We start from the raw sequence: 24,892 nt of genomic DNA, 5'->3' as shown, positions 1-24,892 counted from the left end.
GGATCAGTTATACTCTGAGAAGGAAGGAGGCTCGCAGTAACCTCCATGTAATAGCAAACAGTACCATGACTGCTGTTAGGTGCTGGGATGAACTCATTGGTGCAGAACAATATAATAATAATAATATATAATAATATTTATTCATTTATATAGCGCTATTAATTCCACAGCGCTTTACATACAATGGCAACACTGTCTCCATTGGGGCTCACAATCTAGGTTCCCTATCAGTATGTTTTTGGAGTGTGGGAGGAAACCGGAGTACCCGGAGGAAACCCACGCAAACACTGTGAGAACATACAAACTCCTTGCAGATGGTGTCCTTGGTGGGATTTGAACCCAGGACCCCAGCACTGCAAGACTGCAGTGCTAACCACTGAGCTACCGTGGCCAGAGAGTGTAGGCAGTTACTGGATGACAAAGGCAATGATGCAATTGAGTGGCCCTCAGTCCTGAATCTAACTAAGAACCTCTAGAACATTATGTATATGTGATGCAGCACCACACACTGATCAAAACATCACTAATGCCATGATCCAGGTCTGGGAGCAGATCCCCAGGACACCATTCACAACATCACCAGGAGCATATCCAGATGTCGTTGGAAGGACATATAGGCATATGGGGGCCATACACAATACTGAGCCATAATAACATTAATGCAAATTACACACGCCTATGATTTTATTTTACTTGGTTGTTGACTTTGGTTCTAATTGACAGTTGACATGTCACATAATTCTCTACAAATTACACAGTTTATAAAGTGTCACTAGTTTCCATACACGTTCCATACATGAAAACTAGTGACCCAGAGGTGTGGTATAGGGATGTCAAAGAGGTGGGTTAAACACAAAAAAACTAATCTGTAGTTATTACAACTTACGAGGATTCTTCACACTTTTCAACCAAAACCATACTGATCTTAAAGGATTGGCCAGTTGTATTGTGCTACAATAATGAAGCGATGATCATGCTCAAATGTTCACTGCAGCCGATTACTGGCCTCATGTATGTACAGTGATTGGCTGCAGCGGTTTGTGTCTTGGTCTGGATGCTATTATTACAGGTCAAATCCATAAGACAGGTGGGGAAACTAAAGCAGGGGGAAAATTACCAGATCAATGCTTTTTTTTATATGTTAGTACATCTCCTGCCATAGTAATTTTTTTTTAACCTTGACAACCCCTTCAGTAAATTAAACTTTACCCTGCAAAGAAAAATAAAAAAGGAGAAATACAGCCAAACATATAAATTAACTGTTTCAGGGCGTTGAATAGCGAGTTTACCAACATGAAGTCCGTTATGATAAATAATACAATAGTCCAATAAAGGTAGGAGCTACACAAGCAGGATGTCGGCACTGTACTTACTTATACTCATCATAAACCTCCTGCTTTGGCAGAGAAGTCTCTGGGTGCTCCTCTAAGGTATTCCGGATCCAGGAAAATGCATGCGTTTGCTGAGCTCGACTAGATGACAATGAGCTCTGATCACTGAAAAATAAGAAAACAAAAATCATGAAACTTCTTTCCTTTGGTAAATACAGTAAGTATGTGCCCATTAGATATTTCTTAAACAGTATCTTTATGCAGTCAGTAAATATAATCAGAGGTAAACATTAAAGGCTTTATTCATCCTCCCCAGGTCTGGCGCTGAGTCACCGCCAATGCTCCGGGTATAAGTTATCCCCTTAACGTACTAGGTCCATCATGGGTGGTGTTCCTGCCTTTGATGAGAGCTCAGACGCCAAGTCAGCAACTTTCCCTGCAGATGTTGGCTGATTTGATCAGCCGACACGTGCCTCTAACAGCCGTGGGTGGATCAGAGATCTGCCTGCAGTTGTTAACCATCTAAATCCCCCTGTCATTCTGACAGGTTTATTTAACACTCACTGGTGGCAGAAAGCGCGTAATTTCACCCTCCCATCAGCACTCTCGTGACGTGATTTTGGGGTGCTGATAGGTTGACATGCCAGCCAGGGGGTCAGCTGAGGACCCGTGTCTGTTATGAGGATCCTCCTGTGAACACTGGCTGCAAGCTGGCATTCATAGGAGACTGTAATAATTGCTATACATCAGGGCTGATGCTCTGCTTTGTACAGATCAATCGATCGTAGCTTAAAATCCCCTAAGGGAACTAGTAATAAAACAAAATAAGTAAAAAACAAAAGTTCAAATTGTTTTATTTTCAACGGGGCAAAAGGGGGACAATTTAAAAAAAAACCCTGCATATTTGGTATCACTGCGTTCAGAAATGTCCGATCTATGAAAACATAAAATAAATTAATCCAATCAATAAAAAGCGTAACAAAAAAAAAATAAAAAAATGCCAGAATTGCAGTTTTTCGGCTGCCACATCAAAAAAGAAAATGTAATACCATGTGTTCAAAACATCGTATAAACTACAAAATTATATCAGTAAAACATCAGCTGAGGGTGCAAAAGACAAGCACTCACACAGCTGGAGATCGCAAAAATGTATAACGCTATGGCTCTTGGAAAGGAGTGAAACAAGGAAGATTTTGGTTTTGCAAAAAAAATATTTTTTTTCACCACTTAAATAAAACAAAAGCTATACAAATTTGATATCTATGTAATCTTTACAGACCTGAAGAATCATACTGCCAGGTCTATTTTATGGTAAAGTGAACGCTGTAAATAATAAAAAACATTCTATTTTGCCACACTTGGATGCTTTTCCCGGTTACCATTACATCATATGGTAAAATGAATGGTGTAATTCAAAAGTACAACTCATCACGCAAATAACAAGCCCTCACACGGCTATTTCGACGGAAAAAGAAAAAAAAATGTCTCTTGGAATAAAGGGGAGGGAAAAACTAAAGCACAAAAACGGAAAAAATTGCCCAATGCTTAAGGGTTTATAGTCTGCTGTGCGGACGTCACATCGATAGTACTGTGTCTTGGTCTGGATGCTATTATTACAGTTCAAATCCATAAGAGAGGTGGGGAAACAAAAGCAGGAGGAAAATTAACAGATTAATGCTTTTTTTTTTATATTGAACTCAGTGGTTTCTGCCATCAACTTGGGTAGAGCCACTGAGCTCACTGATTGTCTGCAGTGCTGATGTCACATCAATAGAACTGCAGTCAACAGAAACCAGGAGTAGCGGCGGTGGGGACTCCACGGTGGACCTGGGAAGGATGACAAAAACAGTTTGCCTTTAAAACAAAACAAAAAAAAATGCAATTAAAGAAAGAAAATTCCTACATCAGCATAGAAGAGGGTTCTTCACGGTAAGAGCAGTGAGGCTTTGGAACTCTCTTCCTGAGGAAGTGGTGATGGCCAACTCACTGAATGAATTTAAGAGAGGAATGGATGCTTTTCTTCATAGCAAAAGTATAGAAGGTTATAAATAGCATAATCTTACAGGTAGATAGAAGAGCGACCAAGATTATTAGAGGAATGGGTGGGCTGCAACACCAAGACAGGTTATTAAACTTGGGGTTATTTAGTTTGGAAAAACAAAGGCTATGGGGGGGAATCTAATCAATGTATAAACATATGACGGGACAGTACAGAGACCTTTCCAAAGATCTCTTTACACCTAGGCCTGCGACTGGAACACGGGGGCATCCGCTACGTCTTGAGGAAAGAAGGTTTAATCATAACCACAGACGAGGATTCTTTACTGTACGAGCAGTGAGACTATGGAACTCTCTGCCGCATGATGTTGTAATGAGTGATTCACTACTAACATTTAAGCAGAGCCTGGATGCCTTTCTTGAAAAATGTAATATTACCAGTTATGTATATTAGATTTTATGACAGGGTATTGATCCAGGGAACTAGTCTGATTGCCGGATGTGGAGTCAGGAAGGAATTTTTTTCCCCATTGGAGCTTATTTGCCACATTGGGTTTTTTTTGCCTTCCTCTGGATCAACATGTTAGGCTACGGGTTGAACTAGATGGACTTAGAGTCTCCCTTCAACCTTAAAAACTATGAAACTATGAATTAGGGGAGAGGCGTTTCTGAATCCAGAAAATTAAGTAACAACTGAAATTAACTAATCAGTTAGACATTAGCAAGACAAATAATCCATGGCCCATAGCAGTTTTCCTAGGCCTTGCTTCTTATTAAAGTGCTGGACATAGTATCCTATTTGACTGCGGCCAAGATATCACTCTCAGTAAGTTTGCCAGTAACTTTAAAACAGTGCAGTCAGACTCTAAGATGAGCTTCTCAAATATTAACGCAGGTGATTTGGAACTTGGCTTCACATCCACCAATAACAATTTTTGGGGAAAAAATAAATTTGTCTTTGCCATATAACCATTGACACAGTAGTCACATGAAAACTACTATACATTACTATTATAATAGATTAAGGCTAGTTTCACACTTGTGTTCAGCGCATTCCATCACTATGGAGAATAGCGCAGTCCGTTAACGCACTGCGCTATTCTCCATAGACTTGTATGGATGACGCAGCGTCGTTATTTTGATGCTGCGCCGGGCAGATGAAACGCTGCATGTAGCGTTTTTCTGCGCTTGGCGGAGTGTCAAAAAAACGCAACCTGCAGGAATCTGTTTGGCGTCCGTTGTTTTTATAATGGACGCCTATGGTGGCGGATTCCGTTAGAATGCGTCATTTGACGGATTCCGTTAACGCATCCGTCTTTACACAACTGCGCATGCTCAGATGTGTAAAGTCAAGGAAAAAACCTATAACGGATTGCGTTATTTTGTACGATCCGTAGCATCAGTTGTGCCACTATATGCAACTCATCCGTTGCATGCGGCACACAACGCAATGCTACAGATCCCGTCCAACGCAAGTGTGAAACTAGCCTAAGATGGAAAGTCTACTAAATGGCTGCAGGTTCACTACAATGTATTCTATCGGCAGTACAAGATGTGGATTGTGGATTAAGAGGTGTCTGACATCACAAGTATTCCACCATTAAAGGGAACCTGTCACCACTTTTTTGGCGTATAAGCTGCAGCCACCACCACCGGGCTCTCATATACAGCATTCTAACATGCTGTACATAAGAGCCCAGGCCGCTGTGACAACATAAAATTCTTTATAATACTTACCTAACGGTCGTGCGGTTGGCCATATGGGCGTCTCCGTTCTCTGGTGCCGCCTCTTTCAGCCATCTTCGTTATCCTTCTTCTCTAGTCGCGGTGCATGACGCGTCTGATGTCATCCACATTCGCCGACATTCAGGTCCTGCGCAGGCACACTTTGTTCTGCTCTGAGCAGGACAGATCAAAGTATTGTAGTGCGCCTGCGCAGGACTAGCGAGTGTGTATAATGTAGACGCGTCATGCAAACAGGCTTCAGAAAGAAGACAAAGATGGGCGAAAGAGGCGGCGCCGGCACCGGAGAATGGAGACACCCATATGGCCAACCGCATGACCGTTAGGTAAGTATTATAAAGAATTATTTATGTTCTCACAGTGGCCTGGGCTCTTATATACAACATGTTAGAATGCTGTATATAAGAGCACGGTGGTGGTGGTATAAAAAAGATATCTGTGACTGTACAGGAAAAAGTTTTATTTAGCTACACTGTATGCACAAGACATACACGTCCATTTAGTGTGACAGAGCCCTGATAATGTTCTTCACCACTGCAACTAAAGGTAATGGAGGAGAAAAGCATCATGTGCACATTGGTATGAGCTGTGCAGAATACTGAGAAAATATGTGCTTCAGAAAAATCAAGACATCCGGAAGTAGTAAGGCCTAAGGCTGCCCTCGCCCTTCCTCTGGAAGAGCTGCGGCTGCCCTTGCCCCTTAGTACGGAAGAGCTATAGCTCCCCTCGCCCCTTACGGACCATTGGACCCGTGGAAGCGTGTTTAAACGCAAAACGGCCGTCGTCCGTGAGGTATCCTGCACCCGGCTCCTTCACTGCCCTTTTAATATGCACCACTTAATTTAATAAAAAAGAAAAGTTTTTTTTTTTACCGGAGATTTGGTGTGCCGTTGGACTTTTTTCTATATGGTTCCATACACCTACAACTATCCTGTTTCATCAGCGAGCATCCAGGACTGGAGCCTTACTAAGGGAATACTGCTTCTAATCCACTCCTCCCAGGATTGTAAACAGGTCGTACAGCGGTGGTACAGAACCACATCTACCACATCAGCTGAGGCTGCCCTCGCCCCTTACTACGGAAGAGCTAAGGCTCCCACGCCCCTTACTACGGAAGAGCTACGGCTCCCCTCGCCCCTTACTATGGAAGAGCTACGGCTCCCCTCGCCCCTTACTACGGAAGAGCTACGGCTCCCCTCGCCCCTTACTACGGAAGAGCTGAGGCTCCCCTCGCCCCTTACTACGGAAGAGCTGAGGCTGCCCTCGCCCCTTACTACGGAAGAGCTACGGCTCCCCTCGCCCCTTACTACGGAAGAGCTACGGCTCCCCTCGCCCCTTACTACAGAAGAGCTACGGCTCCCCTCGCCCCTTACTACAGAAGAGCTACGGCTGCCTTTGCCCCTTACTACGGAAGAGCTGAGGCTCCCCTCGACCCTTACTACGGATGAGCTGAGGCTGCCCTCGCCCTTCCTCCGGAAAAGCTGCGGCTGCCCTCGCTCTTCCTGGATGTCTGATTACGTCTCTAGTAAATAAGAGCCAGCACTGATTGGCTGCAGGTAAAGCGTGATATAATGTCACAAGAGCCCCAGAAAAGCCATTGTCGACACCACCGTAACGTGTAAGGTGAGTATAGGTGTTATTTTGTTTCAGGGGTAAATAGGGATGGAGAAGGGGTTGTCTGAGCAGATGAAAACTCCTTTAACACTAGAACTACTGGACTCGTGACACCTATATAGAAATACATGGTGCAAAGTAGTCAAAATGACTACCTCATTAGTTCTAGTGTTAAGGAATTATATAACATGCTGCACGGTTTTGTTTTTATTTTTTAGAAAAATGTAACTCCGAACTCCCATCCTTTAGTCCGCACTCTACATTTCAATGCTTGCTTTACTAGCAATGTGTACTATTTTGTCAGTTGGAGTGGACCATTACTTAAGTTGCCCACCCTACCCTAAGCACGATATGAGGGTAGCCAGAGTGTTGTCTTGGTCATTGAGCTCCTCTGTGTCTGCAATCTTTGTAAGCCTATGGAGCCCATCACACTGCAACAATAAAATATGCAATGTAATCACAGGTTTAGGTTCCCTGGATTGGAGGGGTAATTTAATAAATAAAAAGTTCAAAATATTTTTTTTTTTTTTTTTTTATAAAGCAGCTCGAATCAACCCCTCTTTTCTTGAAATTATACAGAATCGAAAAAAATGCATGGCGTCATTGAAAACTACTTGTCTTGCAAAAAAAACCCTACAAAAACAAGCCCTCATACAGCTATGTCAACTGAAGAATGTTAAAAATGACCATCAAGGGGTTAAATGTCATGCACGTCTTAGAACCAGAGAACATCGAAATCAAAATGTATATTTTAGCAGCAAACACTGCTTGTCAGAACACAAATAAAATATCATAATCTCTCTATCAAAAGAGAACCCATCACCATTTTATTTGCTTATAAACAATGCCCATCACCTTTAAGCCCTTCAGCCCCCGGGCACTTTCCGTTTTTGTTTTTTGCTCCCCTTCTTCCGAGAGCCGTAACTTTTTCATTTTTCCGTCAATCTTGCCATATGAGGGCTTGTTTTTTGCGGGACGAGTTGTACTTTTAAATGAAACAATAAGTTTTACCATATGGTGTACTGAAAAACAGCAAAAAAATTCCAAGTGTGGAGAAACTGCAAAAAAAAGTGTGATGGCACAATAGTTTTTGGGATGTTTTATTCACGGTGTTCACTATATGGGAAAACTGATATGTGGGTATGATGCCTGAGGTCGATGCGAGTTTGTAGACACCAAACATGTATAGGTTTACTTGTATCTAAGGGGTGAAAAAAATTCACAAGCTTGTCCAATAAAAGTGGCGTACAATTTGTGCCATTTTCCGAAACCCATAGCGTTCTCATTTTTTGGGTTCTGAGGCTCAGTGACAGCTTATTTTTTGCGTCTCGAACTGACATTTTTAACAGTACCATTGTTGCGCAGATGATACATTTTGATCGCCTGTTATTGCAATTTGCATATAACTTGCAGCGACTAAAAAACGTAATTTTGGCGTTTGGAATTTTTTTGCCGCTACGCCGTTTACCAATCAGATTAATTGATTTTAAAGTTTGATAGATCGGGCATTTCTGAACGCGGCGATACCAAATGTGTGTATTTTTTATTTTTTTAATCCTTTAATTTTCAAAGGGGTGAAAGGGGGGTGATTTGAACTTTTAGGTTTTTTGTTTTTTTAAAACTTTTTTTAACTTTTTTTTATTTTACTAGTCCCCATAGGGGGCTATAGCGATCATCAATGCGATTGCTCTGCCTTATCTGCTGATCAGGCTACACAGCTGTAAACAGTAGATATGTTCACTTTCTGATTCACTCGGCTCCGTGCTGCGTGAAACCAAAAGTGACTCATGATAGCTACAGGCGTCATCACATAACCCTGTGCTACCATGGCAACCCCCGAAGGTCACGTGATCACGCACATGACTTCCGGTGGGGGCGGCGGTAAGTGAAAATAATGGCCGCGCGCATATACATCTCGCTGCCAGACTTTGGCAGCGAGATGTCAGGGGTTAAATGTTGAGGGTGGAATGCAATTCCCCTGGTAACATGCAGTCACACATGTCAGCTGTTGAAAACAGCTGATATGTGCGCGGATCGCCGCGTCCTGTCCACGGCAGAAGTCAGGCATTAACCTCACATGATCCATGACGGATAGATTTGTCATGCGTCGTTAAGGGGTTAAGATCACATGACTGGGGCTTATATCCTCAGACGTACCCTACGTATCTCAGAAAAGTCTATTATACTTGTCCAGTGCTTGCGTGCGACACCTTGTCCGGCAGTGATAATCTCCTGATAAAACACTGATTGTATTGAAAATACAGCCCACAGCCTAATAAATGACACAGTGATGGAGTCAGGCTCTATGTCCCTACATTATGCTGGTCTAAGGTCAAACAGCAAGAACATGCTAAAAACCTGATAAAACTAGCCTTCCCTCCCACCTCTCACTCGCCTATCAAAAAACTACAAAATTGTTTACGTTCAATGCACATACCTTTTCTCCACATTGCTAGGACCAGAAGGCAGTTGGAGGTAGAGGTAGAGTTTCTCAAGATCTGTAAATTTCTCAACTTCTTGCTGCACAAATAAAAATGTAGAAAATCATTAGTTCAAAACAAAGATCAAAATAAATATTTTACAAGAATTCAATTGATAAAAAAAATAGAAATCAAACACTATAGAAAGATGTCATGACAGTAACATAAGGAGTCATAAGAACCCAGCCGCTCTTTATCATGTCATGGGGGCGCGGAATGACGCACTCCCCACTGGTGTGCATTAAATCCCATTGTCAAAGATTGACAATGTTAATTAACAGGCGCAGGTGGATCTCTGATGCACCTGCACTTAATAGCTGCACATGTCGGCCGATCAGATCAGCTGACATGTGCGGGGAAACAAGTGGGCTCAACAGAGACCTTCAAAGTCGTGAAAGGGTTAATCCATGACGGCCACTGCACGTCATAATGTGGGAACTGACACCTGCTGATGACGTCCTATGTCCGTCATTGGTCATTAAGCGGTTATCCAGTCTTAGGTTACACGGCTACAATGTGAGGAATCTTTGGTGTCGAGAGCAGGCAGTCATGTAATAGCAAGTATGCAATTTGCATATTTCTAGCGACATTCTGACTAGACTGTATTCGGCCTTACTGAATACACTTCAATTGAGAGAGGCAGCGCCCATGTAGTCGGCAAGTGACCGCAAAATATGCAAACCACATACAACCGCGTCAGCCCGCTCCTGGGACTGGAGAATACTGACAGCGTGCACGATGTGAAGATTCACAAGTCTGCAGTCACTATTGACTTGTAGCCTAAGGCTATGTGCGCACTAGGCCGTTTTACCCGCGGATTTACCAGCGGTTTTGCTGCGGAAATTTCTTGAGAAATGTTTGTAATCTTTCTGCAGACATTTCCCAGCAAAACCTATGGGAAAAAAATAGCTGTGCGCACGCTGCGTTTTTTTCTCAAGAAAATTCTTTGTGAAGATGTTCTTGAGAAAATGAGCATGTCCATTATTTTCCGCAGGTACCTGCGTAATACCGCCGGAATTTCACTCCATTCACTGTAATGTAATCGCAAAATACCGGGGGTATACCGCAGGTAGCAAATGATGTGCGGTATACCCCCGGTATAGCCGCGATTTACCTGCAGTAATGCTCATCGCTGCCTGCGGTTTTGCAGGAAGTGATGTCATTAAGGCAGGAAGAGGAAGCGGAGCAGAGTAAACACACGTCACACTCCCTGGACGCCGCACAGAAGCACTTCCGTGTGACCTCCAGGTGCCCGTGCAGTCTGTGTCCCGCTCCGGCCCCGCGGCTGCCTGCCCTGCAGTGTGTCAGTATCTGCCCGCAGTATCAGCAGCTTGTCACGCTGCAGCACAGGCAGACACTGACACTCAGCAGTGCGTGCAGCCGCGGGGATGACGAACGCTGCTGTCAGGAGGCGAGAAGAGATCATTACCTGCTGTGACGATCTCCTGCCTCCTGACGTCACCGCTGTCACTGCCGTCTATGCCCGCGGCCCGAGACTGTCACTAGCGGTGACGTCACGGGCTCTCACGATACTGCTGACAACGCGACGGGCATAGAAGTGAGAGACAGCGCTGATGGCAGGACTGCAGGAGATCATCACAGCAGGTAATGATCTCATCTATCCTCATGACAGCAGCGCTCGTCATCCCCTGCAGTGATCTGGGCTGACCTATTGATGTTAGCTCAGGTCACTGCATTACTCTCCCAGCCAATGGGGAACATTCTGTTCTTCACTTACTGGGACAGTGACTATGGTATGGATCGTCGTGGGACCCCCCCCCCCACTTATTGGATTACGCCGGACGCAGATTTGATTGTTCTTGTCAATAAATTGGTGAAAGAGGTAATGTGGGGAGCGTTTTTTAAAATAAAACTTATTTTGTTGTCTATTTTTTATTTCTTACTGACTGGGTTGGTGATGTCAGGTATCTGATAGACGCGTGACATCACTAACCCCAGGGCTTGATGCCAGGTGACATTACACATCTGGCATCAACCCGATATATTACCTCGTTTGCCACCGCACCAGGGCAACGAGATGAGTTGGGGCGAAGCGCCAGGATTAGCATGTCTAATGGATGCCCCACTTCTGGGGCAGCTGCGGCATGCTATTTTTAGGCTGGGGAGTGTCCAATAACAGTGGACCTCCCTAGTCTGAGAATATCAGACCCCAGCTTTCCGCTTTACCTTGGATGGTGATCCAATATGGGGGGGACCCCACGTTTTTTGTTTTAAATTATTTATTTAATGTAAAATAACAGTGTGGGGTGCCCTCTGATTTGGATTACCAGCCAAGGTGAAGCTGCCAGCTGTGGTCTGCAGGCTGCAGCCGTCTGCTTTACCCTAGCTGGCTACAAAAGATGGGGGGACCTCACGTCATTTTTTTTAAATTATTTATTTTTTGGCTAAATACAAGGCTAGGCACCTTTTAGTGCCACATGAAAGTCACTAAAGGGTGCCAGCTTAGAATATGCAGGGGGGTGGGACATTATATATGTCTGTCTCATCTATCTATCTATTCATCTATCCATCTATCACATCTATTATCTATATTATTTATTGCAGCTCAGCATAAAAAAACGCAGGGACCAACCTGCGGAAAAACCGCAGCAAAAACGCATGCGTTTTTCCCGCGGTTTTGGTGCGTTTTTTTTACTGCAGGTGCGGTAATCTTCAACTCCCAGGTTTCTCAAGAAATTTTCTTGAGAAAAATCACTTTTCTAGTGCGCACAAAGCCTAAAGGTACGGTCACACTAAGCGACGCTCCAGCGATCCCACCAGCAACCTGACCTGGCAGGGATCGCTGGAGCGTCGCTACACGGGTTGCTGGTGAGCTGTCACACAGGCAGATCTCACCAGCAACCAGTGACCAGCCCCCAGCGACGCATGGAAGCGATGCTGCGCTTGGTAACTAAGGTAAATATCGGGTAACCAACCCGATATTTACCTTGGTTACCAGCGCACACCGCTTAGCTCTGGCTCCCTGCACACCTAGCCACAGTACACATCGGGTCAATTACCCGATGTGTACTCTGCTACGTGTGCAGGCAGCAGGGAGCCGTCTTCTGCGGACACTGGTAACCACGGTAAACATCGGGTAACCAAGAAGCCCTTACCTTGGTTACCCGATATTTACCTTTGTTACCAGCGTCTGCTGCTCTCACACTGCCAGTGCCGGCTCCCTGTTCCCTGCACTCCTAGCCAGAGTACACATCTGGTTAATTACCCGATGTCTAGTCTGGCTATGTGTGCAGGGATCAGGGAGCCGGCACTGACAGCGTGAGAGCGGCAGACGCTGGTAACGAAGGTAAATATCGGGTAACCAAGGTAAGGGCTTCTTGGTTACCCGATGTTTACCGTGGTTACCAGCGTCCGCAGAAGCCGGCTCTTGCTGCCTGCACATTCAGTTGTTGCTCTGTCGCTGTCACACACAGCGATGTGTGCTTCACTGCGGGAGAGCAACAACTAAAAAATGGTCCAGGACATTCAGCAACAACCAGCAACCTCACAGCAGGGGCCAGGTTGTTGCTGGATGTCACACACAGCGACATCATTAGCAACATCGCTGCTACGTCACAAAAGTCGTGCCTCAGCAGCGATGTTGCTTAGTGTGACGTGGCCTTAAGACCAGAAAACCAATTTAAAGGGATCCCCCAACATAATGTTGGCAAGGAGATTCTGAATCCAATGGTGTATCACATAGATTATTGGCTGAAGCCTTTCTGAAACAATCACAGAATTTAGATCCAAGAAAACACCAAAGCTGTGCTGCCCACACCAGGTTCTCAACAGAGATCGTGCATTGACTGAGATATCAATCACAGCAGGGGGCCATGCTGGACTGCCCTGCACATGAGTTTTTAGTCCTGTAATGTTAATCAAAAGGCAAAAAAGTCATTAGATTACATAAACAATAGCACACACATAGATAAGAGAAACACAGTTGCTAAAGCATGCTGTGCTCAACTTGCATAGCAAAAACCTGCACAGATTGCCTTTAAAAACCCAACAACACCTGTAGGGAAATAGATATGGACATTATAACACTGGCGATTTACCAAGATCCAGCTGTGTACACATCTGTACCTAAATTTATTACATGTGAAAAAGCAAAAGTCTAAAAGACTGCTCTGGTATCAGTAGTTCTACATTATGCTTCCATTCAGAGAAATGCAGTATTTTTGAACCATGCTTGGAGCTTCTGCACACATCTTGGTTACAGATTTATTATACTGCTGACTGCTTGTGTATTTGGCAGGACGACACTAAATATTGTCCAAATCCAATGAATGAATGAGTTTCTGTAGTATAACAAAGCATCAGATCCCACACAGGCTTTATTTTCCTGAATTGCATATTTATATCATCTATTTGTAGACAACAAGACAGTGACTCTGCCCATTGTATTCATGGCTCTCCTGAAATTCCAAACAAGTATGTGCTAAACAGTGCGCTTGATATATATATATTCAAAGACCACTTACATGTTAGCTCTGTACTCTGGATCACAAAGAGGGTCTTGAGTAGAGATGAGCCACCCCCTAGCGTTCGAGTTTGGTTTGTCGAACGGACGGTCTGTTCGACGAACCACTCAAACCCCATTGAAAACAATGGCAGGCAAAAAACACAAACACATAAAAACACATAGAAAACACCTTCAAAGGTGTCCAAAAGGTAACAAACAACTCCCAAGACACCACAAACACATGGGAAAGTGACAAGTACATAAAATCATGCAAAAACAAAAGAGCTGGACGAGTAAAAAGAGGAGACACAGATATAGGCATGTCATGCCCTTCTAAAATCATGTAAAACCCAGCAAGTGGACGCCAAGCAGAGTCTCCCTTTTTCCCAAACATTGGGCCACACAGACATCACTTAAGTGTCATCACTTGTCCCCCAGTTGTAAACTTGACAGGTAGATTTTCATGAAGCACAATCCAAATCCACAAGCCTTTACTCTCCCCAGGATGACGCCGGGGTAGGTAGCAAAGTCCTTGATGAACCATGACTTGTTCATCTTGGCTCATTGTTAAAAACACAGCAAGTGGACTCCAAGCGGAGTCTCCCTTTTTCCCAAAAATTGGGCCACACACACCACTTCAGTGACATCACTTGTGCCCAGTTGCAAACTGGATGTGTTGATTTGCATCAAGCACATTCACAAATACGCCAGCCTTAACTGTCCCCAGGATGACACGAGGGGTAGTACATTCCTTGTGGATCCATGACTTGTTCATTTTGATGAACGTTAGTCTGTCCACATTGTCACTGGACAGACGCGTGCGCTTATCTGTCAGCACACACCCAGCAGCACTGAAGACACGTTCAGAGACAACGCTGGCAGCTGGACACGACAAAATCTCCAAGGCGTAAGTGGAGAGCTCAGGCCATTTTTCAAGATTGGAAGCCCAAAATGAGCAAGGCTCCATTTGCAAAATCATGGCATCAATGTTCATTTGGAGATACTCCCGTATCATCCTCTCCAGCCGTTGACTATGTGTCAGACTTCTTGTCTCTTGTGGCCTTGCATTGGATGGTCTAAAAAAAATTATGAAACGATTCCATAAAATTGCTGTTACCAGCGCCAGATACGGTGCTGCTGGTACGGTTAGACTGATAATGATGAGACAGTCCCATGCTTGGCAAGTTACAACTGGGAGATTCACTCCGTGCACCACTGGTGTTTGGTGGAAAAGCAGAGTTAAGATTGAGTAACAGTTTTTGCTGATACTCCTGCATACGTGCGTCCCTTTCTATGGCTGGGATTATTTCGCCAAATTTGGACTTGTACCGGGGATCTAAGAGTGTGGAAAGCCAGTAGTCATCATCACTTCAAATTTGGACAATCCGAGGGTCATGTTGTACGTAGTGCAGCAAGAAGGCACTCATGTGTCTTGCGCATCCATGGGGACCAAGTCCTTGCTGTGTTTGTGGCGGTGAGGTGATAACCGTGCTTCCTTCCTCTGACATCTCCCCCCAACCTCGAACAACCGAAATTTGACCAAGGTCTCCCTCATCCGCTGAGTCTTCCATGTCCATGGACAGTTCGCCCTCCATTTCTTCATGTTCTCCTGCACCTTCATCAACATTTCGCCTGCTAACATGCGCTCTTGTTGATCCCTGTCCCCCATGGTCCCATGCCTGCCGCGTTGATGATGATAAACGTCTGGACCTTGGTGATGTTGTTTTGTCTTGCGCATATGAATCCTCCTGTAGTTCCTCCCCTTCCTGTTGTCCCACCCCCTCACTCCGAATAGTGTTTAGCGTGTACTCCAGCATGTAAATGACTGGAATTGTCATGCTGATAATGGCATTGTCAGCGCTAAACATATTCGTCGCCATGTCGAAACTGTGCAGAAGGGTGCATAGGTCCTTGATCTGAGACCACTCCATCAGGGTGATCTGCACCACCTCTGCATCTCGTTAGCCCAGGCTATACGTCATGGCATATTGCACCAGGGCTCGACGGTGCTGCCACAGTCGCTGTAACATGTGGAGAGTTGAATTCCAGCGTGTCGGCACATCGCATTTCAGGCGATGAACCGGCAGGCCGAAAGACTTCTGGAGCGATGCAAGTCAGTCAGCTGCACCGGTTGAACGGCGGAAGTGAGCAGAGAGTGACCGTGCCCTGTGCAGAAGCCCATCTAGGCAGGGATAGTGGGTTAAAAATTGCTGGACAACAAGATTCAACACGTGAGCCATACAAGGCACGTGTGTCACCTTACCCCGGGTAAGAGCCGCACCCAGGTTTGCAGCATTGCCGCACACGGCCTTCCCTGGCTGCAGGTTGAGGGGACACAACCATTTACTAAACTCACTCTCCATAGCGGACCACAACTCCTCAGCTGTGTGACTCTTATTTCCCAGACATTTCAACGTAAAGACCACCTGATGTCGTTGAGCTCTGCTGCCAACATAGTAAGGAGGTGTGCAGGATTCCTTGTGCGCAGCTAAAACGCGGGTGGCCTAACCAGGCAGGCTTGGGGCGGAGGTGGAGGACCCAGACGAGGTTGAGGAGGCAGAAGCAGTGGAGGAACTTCCACATACAGAGGATTGACGCACAAGTCGTGGGGATGGCAAGACTTTTACAGCAGACCCTTCTCCATCTCGCACCATGGTTACCCAGTGCCCAGTCAGCGACATGTAAGGCTATGTGCGCACGTCGCGTAAAAACATGCAGTTACGCTGCGCTTTGTAGCGCAGCGTAACTGCATGCGTCCTGCCTCCCCTGCACAGTCTATGGAGATTGTGCAGGGGCCGTGCGCACGTGGCGTTTAAGAGCGCAGCGCTTCGGCTACTGCCGAAGCGCTGCGCAAAAAGAAGTGACATGTCACTTCTTTCCTGCGCTTTGCCGGCAGCTCCTGCTCTGTCTATGGCAGGAGCTGCAGGCAGAGCGCATGGAATCGGCGCTCACTACGGACATTTCTGCAGCAATCTAAAGCGCACATGTGCTCTTCAGATCGCTGCAGAAATATCTGCAGGGCTTGTACGCAACGTGCGCACATAGCCTAACGCCCCTGTCCATGCTTACTGGTCCAAGTATCGGTGGTGAAATGCACCCTGTCACACACAGAGTTTCTCAAAGAAGCGGTGATGTTGTGTGCGACATGCTAGCGCAGGCACACCTTTCTTGGAGAAGTAGTGGCGACTGAGCATCTGGTACTGGGGCACTGCGACGGACATAAGGTCTCAAAAATCCTCTGTGTCCACCAGGCAAAAAGTAATATAGCAAAATACCAGAGGTAGTCCACAGTAATCACAACAAATTAGCTGGACCAGTTACGGAGCTTTAGAAAAATTCACACACATAAAACATAACTTTTAATTCATACAAGGAATAAAAGTGAACTGAAATTCACTAGTGAGAATTAAAACCAGAGGTGCCAATAGTCCAATCATTCGGACCATATCAGGCTGAGGGCACAGTTAATAGGCCCAGAAGTACGGTCTGTCTCAGCTTACTCCAGGCAAGGTGAGTTAGAACACTCAAACCTTCTAACAAACCAGTCAGCTGAGAAAGAAATAGGTGCACACACAGAAAAAATTCCAATCAAAGCCCCCTTTAGGGAGGGGGAGGGGTTTCACCAGTGTGTCACAGGCAGTTATACTGGTACCTAAGTAAAGCCATAAAAGGATCCCACGTCATATGGGAACGGTCTTACCAGGTCCAGGAATTAATATCAGGCATACAAACAGGGTACCGGCTCTTGAGGGGGGCTGTCAACCAGCACATCAAATCCCATACATGCCAGGAAACCCGTATCAGGCATATGGATGGATCTTCCCACTCCCAACGTTTCACAAACAGATCATCAGGGGAGTCCAAGTGGGATGTCAAAACGGGCTGTTGCCAAGTGTCATCATAACGCAACAGTCCATGAATGCCCAGGTCACTAAGAAAAAATATAGAAATAAACAAGGGGTAAGCCCTGGAAACTACCTGCCAGGCCGTAGTCATCAAGCCCCATGGTTCAAAAGACTCACCGCACTATGGCGTATATCCAGACCTATTTCGAAGTTGCCACGCTCGGCGCCCAGACGGACGCTCCATATATAGCCCAGCGCATGCGCAGTAAGGTCAGAATTATCATGACGCGTACTCCCAGAAGACCGCTGGACCGGAAGTACCGCGTTATCCACAGCCGCGTCGCAAAGAGAAACACAGCAACCACTACCTGGTGTCGTCATATCCAGGTGAGTGGAACGCAAGCTATTAAGATATTAATTCTTGGACCTGGTAAGACCGTTCCCATATGACGTGGGATCCTTTTATGGCTTTACTTAGGTACCAGTATAACTGCCTGTGACACACTGGTGAAACCCCTCCCCCTCCCTAAAGGGGGCTTTGATTGGAATTTTTTCTGTGTGTGCACCTATTTCTTTCTCAGCTGACTGGTTTGTTAGAAGGTTTGAGTGTTCTAACTTACCTTGCCTGGAGTAAGCTGAGACAGACCGTACTTCTGGGCCTATTAACTGTGCCCTCAGCCTGATATGGTCCGAATGATTGGACTATTGGCACCTCTGGTTTTAATTCTCACTAGTGAATTTCAGTTCACTTTTATTCCTTGTATGAATTAAAAGTTATGTTTTATGTATATGAATTTTTCTAAAGCTCCGTAACTGGTCCAGCTAATTTGTTGTGATTACTGTTGACTACCTCTGGTATTTTGCTATATTACTACTTGAATTACAGTTGTCTATGGCAGGTTTTTTATCATCCGATATTGATACTAGGCAATGGGCCTCTGAGGCCAAGGATGTCTTTTCAGAAAAAAATCTGGTACTTAAACGATATACACCTACCCTGAGCGGTGCTTTCAAGGACCTGACCAGGGTATATAAGGAGCGGGTGGTATCCTGGTGGGAAGTTCAATCATTAGAAAGTTATCTTAAGGACAAAATTGTTCCCAGACATTTAAGGATAACTTTACAGCCTGGTTACCGCCATAAGAATACTGACTTTATTACGAAATGGGAGAAGGAGGCCACTGAAAGTACCCTCAGGCTCATGAAATTGCTGTTGGAGGAAGAGAGGAAGAATCTGTCCACTTTGGAAGATTCCCTGAAAGAACATATCGATACAACACGCAAATTTTCTAGTGAAGCCGATTTTGCACATAAAGAACTAGTTTTGCAAGGTGTGATAGAAAAATTCCAATATAAACTAAAAGAAAGGAAACATAAGTTTTATATCAGAGATCTTCAAGATTTTAAAGATAATAGGGTTAATTTTCCATCTGGCAATCGAACGACCAGACAGAGTGAGACAGACATCTCATCGACTGACGCTGAACTCTCTGATACGGACACCAGGGGTAATTTATTTAGACCCCAACAACAGTATAAAAAACAGAGAGGGAGAGGTAGATCTAATTTTAGGGGAGCTGCTCATAATTTTGGCCGAGGGGGTTTTTTAGACAACCAATATCACCTGAGGAGCAAGGGCCAACTAAATCCCCTGTAATGGTTGGAGCACCTCAGGTGATAAACTTGTCTTCTAGACCCCTGAATGACACGGAGTTACTCGTTTTAAACAAAGGTTTATCCTTTGTTCCCACCACTGATTTTGACAAATTTACAGCAATTAAGGATTTGAACCTTTTCGCTAGAGGTCTTAAATGGAAAAAGTTTTTTGGGAGACAAACTGAGAAAACATCAGCAGAATTAGGGATCCCGGAAGATCTAGTACAGGACGTTAGACTGCTTTTCCATTTGAGCGACACGAATCCTAATGATCTAGGGGTAGGGCCGTTCACGACTCTTAAAAACAAAAGTACGAAAATGCCTCCAACAGTGGCGGAGATTGACGCCATTGATGTCTTCGTTAATCTGGTTACTGAGGATATTAAAAACTACACAGGAACACGTAGGGGTCACTATAATCTGTCACGGTTTGAAATGCTCAGCTTACAGAGTCTGGAAAAGGACTCCAGTATCACCATAAAGCCCTCCGACAAAGGGGGTAACGTGGTGATACTGGACTCCAATGACTATAAGAACATCTGTCTCAACATTCTTAATGATGAGGCATGCTATGCTAAACTAGACTCGAGTCCGATTGTAGGCTTTAAGAACGAACTAAAAAGCATGTTGGTCGAAGCCTTGGACATGAACATTCTGGACAAAAATGAATTTGATTACCTGTTACCTGCCTTTCCAGTAATGGCGACGTTTTATATTTTACCAAAAATACACAAGGGGTGTAACCCCCTAAAAGGTCGCCAGATCGTGTCAGGTATAGGCAGTATAACAGAGAAACTGAGTATTTACGTAGACAGGATTTTGAGAGCCTTCGTGCTTTCCCTTAATTCTTATTTAAGGGACACAACCGATTTCCTACGCAGAATTGATGACATCTTTTTGGAGGAAGGCATGCTGCTATGCAGCACTGACGTAGAGGCTCTGTACTCCTCTATACCCCATACGTCTGGAGTGGAGGCGGTGAAATTCTTTCTCGGTACCAGAGGGAGCCAGTATACCCAACATAACAACTTTGTCATTAAGGCCCTCACCTTCTGTCTCACCAAGAATGTGTTTACCTTTGGTGGGAGGTTCTTCCATCAGCTCAGGGGGACTGCGATGGGGACGTGCTGTGCCCCATCGTATGCTAACCTCCTCCTGGGCTGGTGGGAGGAGAAGGTGGTTTTTGGCGGGTCAATGGATACCGAAGACGTCGTCCTGTGGGCTAGATACATAGACGACGTCTTCGTGATCTGGAAGGGATCTGAGATGGACTTTCATGCATTTATGACCAAATTGAACAACAACAAAATCAGTTTGCACTTCACCAGCGAAATAGGTGGAGATAGACTGGCCTTCCTTGATGTTTTGGTGGAGAAGGGACCAGAGGGTCGTCTAAAAACAACCACCTATAGAAAGGCTACCTCGTCCAACTCTTTGTTAAAATGGGAGAGTGCCCATCCTGGTCCTCTAAAAAGGGGGATCCCTAAGGGACAATTTGTGAGGATGCGGAGAAATTGTTCTGATGATGCTACCTTTCTCACACAAGCGGCGGACCTGAAGGGACGCCTGAGAGAGAGAGGCTATCCTGAGAAGGTGATCAAAAAAGCGTACAAATCAACATGCAATCTGGACCGAGGTGGTCTATTAAACCCTAATCAAAGTAATGTGGCCACCCCTGATGTTTTGAGATTTATCACAACATATAACAACGGTGCAACGGACCTGCGGAGAATACTGTCCAAACATTGGCCTATTTTACATATGGACCCCACAGTTGACAAACATCTTTCCAGCCATCCATCTATCACTTATAGAAAGGCCAAATCCTTAGGCGACAGACTTGTACACAGTCACTTTCAGGAAAACAGGACAACTGTGACTAAGAGTGGTGCAAAGGGCTGTTTCAAGTGCCACGATTGTATCAACTGCAGATTTGTGGAGGAAGGGAAAGAATTCAAAAACTCCAAGGGCAACAAAACATTCTACGTGAGGTCACTTATAACCTGTCAGTCGAAAGGGGTGGTGTATAGGGTTAGTTGTGGCTGTGGCAAATTGTACGTGGGCAAGACCATCAGGGAGCTGAGACGTAGAGTGGGGGAACACAAGAATGACATTATCAAGAAAAACGACACACCAGTGACGAGACATTTTAAGGCTTTCCATAATGGCGACCTGGGAAGCTTTAAAATAATGGGCATTGACTTAATTCATCCCCCACTGCGTGGTGGGAACTGGGATAAGGTCATCCTCCAGAAGGAATGCTTCTGGATTTTTAGCCTGGATACCATGGCTCCGGCAGGATTAAATGAATCCCTTGTCTTTACCCCTTTTTTAGGAGCACCTTAGAACTAGGGTACTTGTTAGGAGGGTCAGCCAACGCCCGAGTGGGGGCACCATAAGCGCAGGACTGGTAGGGTGCCGACCCCCACATGTTAGGTAGGGATACCTCTCTGGTAGGGACAGTCCGCAGTGTGCACCTTAGATAACCTAACCCCCCCCCCCCTCCCCCGCTGCATTGTTTACTCTATTATAACTTTCTAGGCTCCCTCTGTATTGCCCTTTTGATCACCTCCTGGGATGTTGCTTCTGACTGCGTACCGCGTAAATGATGTTTTGTCTGCTGAACATCGTTGTGGCTGTATTGCTTAGCCCTATGGTCCCCTCGGTGCCCTCTCTGTGCAAAAAATCCCGTTTTTTTTAATTCCCTTCTTAATTAGAACAATAATAATATATATATATATATATATATATATATGTTTTCTGTCAAACACCCTGGTGGCCACATATGCCTAGGCCCCTTCTGATAAAACTGCCTGACCGATGACTATGCTGATTAATACCGGCATTTTGAGGCCTTGTACCTCCATGCCCGATATCTATAATGTACTTTGCGGCTATCACAAGTGGCGTCCATATTGCTATGGTGACGCCATATGCATCTCTGAGGGAGGGTAGCTTGCGTTCCACTCACCTGGATATGACGACACCAGGCAGTGGTTGCTGTGTTTCTCTTTGCGACGCGGCTGTGGATGACGCGGTACTTCCGGTCCAGCGGTCTTCTGGGAGTACGCGTCATGATAATTCTGACCTTACTGCACATGCGCTGGGCTATATATGGAGCGTCCGTCTGGGCGCCGAGCGCGGCAACTTCGGAATAGGTCTGGATATACGCCATAGTGCGGTGAGTCTTTTGAACCATGGGGCTTGATGACTATGGTCTGGCAGGTAGTTTCCAGGGCTTACCCCTTGTTTATTTCTATATTTTTTCTTAGTGACCTGGGCATTCATGGACTGTTGCGTTATGATGACACTTAGCAACAGCCCGTTTTGACATCCCACTTGGACTCCCCTGATGATCTGTTTGTGAAACGTTGGGAGTGGGAAGATCCATCCATATGCCTGATACGGGTTTCCTGGCATGTATGGGATTTGATGTGCTGGTTGACAGCCCCCCTCAAGAGCCCTGTTTGTATGCCTGACATTAATTCCTGGACCTGGTAAGACCGTTCCCATATGACGTGGGATCCTTTTATGGCTTTACTTAGGTACCAGTATAACTGCCTGTGACACACTGGTGAAACCCCTTCCCCTCCCTAAAGCGGGCTTTGATTGGAATTTTTTCTGTGTGTGCACCTATTTCTTTCTCAGCTGACTGGTTTGTTAGAAGGTTTGAGTGTTCTAACTCACCTTGCCTGGAGTAAGCTGAGACAGACCGTACTTCTGGGCCTATTAACTGTGCCCGCAGTCTGATATGGTCCAAATGATTGGACTATTGGCACCTCTGGTTTTAATTCTCACTAGTGAATTTCAGTTCACTTTTATTCCTTGTATGAATTAAAAGTTATGTTTTATGTATATGAATTTTTCTAAAGCTCCGTAACTGGTCCAGCTAATTTGTAACCAGGCAAAAAGGCAGCATTTCTGTAGCCAACAGCTTGCAGAGGGTTAAAGTCAACCTCTAAGGCTGCTTTCACACCTCCGGTTTCTGCAATGCGGCACACTCCGGCACTTTGCAGGAAAATCGCAACAGTTTTTTTTTGCTGCCGGTTGCGATTTTCCTGCATAGACTTTAATTAGTGCCGCATTGTGCCGCATGGCCTTGCGTTCCATCCGGTTTTTGCCGCATGCGGCAGATTTAGCCGATGCGGCGGCCGGATGGAACGTTGCCTGGCACGTTTTTTCGTGCGGCAAAAAAAAACGCATCGCGCCGCATTCGGCCGATGCGGCGCATTTTTCAATGCATGCCTATGGCGGCCGGATGCGGCGCGATGCGGCAATAACCGCATCCGGCCGCTGCATGCGGTTTTTGCCACTGCGCATGCTCTGTAGCATGCCGCAAGCGGCAAAAACCGGACTGGCCGCAGAGGAAAAACTTATGCAAAGGATGCGGTGTTTTCACCGCATCCGTTGCATAGCTTGCACAGCCGGATTGAGCCGCAGAGCTCAAGCCGGATGTGTGAAAGCAGCCTTAGCTTTGTCATGGCTCGGAGGAAATGGCCTTTTAATTATCCACATCTGAGGGACCGAGATCTGGCTGCTGTGCGGAGACGGTGTGGAGTAGGGTGTCCCTGGAAAACTGCTGGTCTGTGAGGAAAGTGCAAGCGGAGATATGATATTGCCTTGATCCAAAGTTGGTGCTCTCGATGTCTGAGAGAGCTCTACAACAGCACCTGTTTCCCTTCCCAAAACAACTGATGATGACCTGCCAAGCAAACTGCCTGTTGTGTTTAAAGAGGTGGAAGGTCTGCGTAGAAAAACATGTGTGACAGCTGTCCCCACAGTCATAGAGGATGAAGATGTAGTTGAAGGGGCAGATGGTGGTTGGCCCGCTCCGCTAGGCTGCATTGTAGTAGTGAGCTTCCCACTGGGACTTATGCTTGTTATTCATGTGATGGTTCATGGACGAAGTAGTCAAACTAGTGAGTTTTTGGCCTCTACTTACAGATTGGCAACAAAGCCTACAGATCACATGAGTTGGGTGATCCTTTGCGATGTCAAAAAAGGACCAGGCAATGCAGCTATTAGAGCCCATGCGACCTGCAGAGCCACCCAGACTTGTGCTCAGAGGCAGAGTTGTGGCTGAGGATGCAGTTGTTGACGTGCTTCCAGTACTCCGTCTTTGTCCAGGAAGGCGCAAGCTAACCTCGTCGTCAGTCTCATCTTCCTCCACCGCCTCTGCTGACCTCCTCAAGTGCCTGACTGTGGGTTGACAGTAAGTGGGATCTAGAACTTCATCATCAATTGTTGTGTTTGCACTCCCCTCGCCCTCAGACCTAACCTCTTCCTGCCCTGACTGAATAGTTAAGTTGTCATTCCAATCAGGTATTTGAGTCTCATCGTCATCAGTATGTTCCTCATTGTCTCCACCAAGAAGTGTTACAGTTTGGGAATGAGGGTCTACCATTATGCTCAGAAACTTGGTCATCAGGGCCTGAATCAAACTCACAAAGTTTCTGGGCATCACTGCAGACCATTTCCTGGTCTGTACTCACTGTAGCTTGGGAGCAGACCTCTGATTCCCAGGCTATAGTGTGACTGAACAGCTCTGCAGACTCACCCATCTCTGTTACAACATACTCTGCAGGGCGGGTGGAGACTTGAGAGCTGGGAGAAAGCAAGTGCGATTGGGGTGACAGCTTAGAGGACTGTTGTTTTTTGGATGTTGAAGTTGAGGTGGAGGAGAGGCCACATGTTGGAGCACTTGAGATCCATTCAAGCATGTTCTTTTTTTGTGCATCACCTACCTTTGTTACAGTAGTT

The 24,892-nt window shown here is 45.6% G+C and overlaps 1 protein-coding gene across 1 annotated transcript in view; it reads right to left on the bottom strand.

The window, feature by feature from the left end:
• Positions 1–24,892, bottom strand: part of RFX7 (regulatory factor X7) — a 176,761-nt gene that overhangs the window by 48,562 nt on the left and 103,307 nt on the right. The window contains exons 3-4 of the mRNA XM_075345747.1: positions 9,124–9,206; positions 1,374–1,496 (exon numbers count right to left, since the gene is read on the bottom strand). Of these exons, the coding sequence (XP_075201862.1) occupies positions 1,374–1,496; positions 9,124–9,206 (206 nt within the window). The remainder of the gene's footprint in view (positions 1–1,373; positions 1,497–9,123; positions 9,207–24,892) is intronic.

Source organism: Anomaloglossus baeobatrachus, chromosome 4 (assembly GCF_048569485.1).
Source record: "Anomaloglossus baeobatrachus isolate aAnoBae1 chromosome 4, aAnoBae1.hap1, whole genome shotgun sequence".
NCBI classification, from domain to species: domain Eukaryota; kingdom Metazoa; phylum Chordata; class Amphibia; order Anura; family Aromobatidae; genus Anomaloglossus; species Anomaloglossus baeobatrachus.
This window is presented reverse-complemented; position numbering and strand designations above follow the sequence as displayed.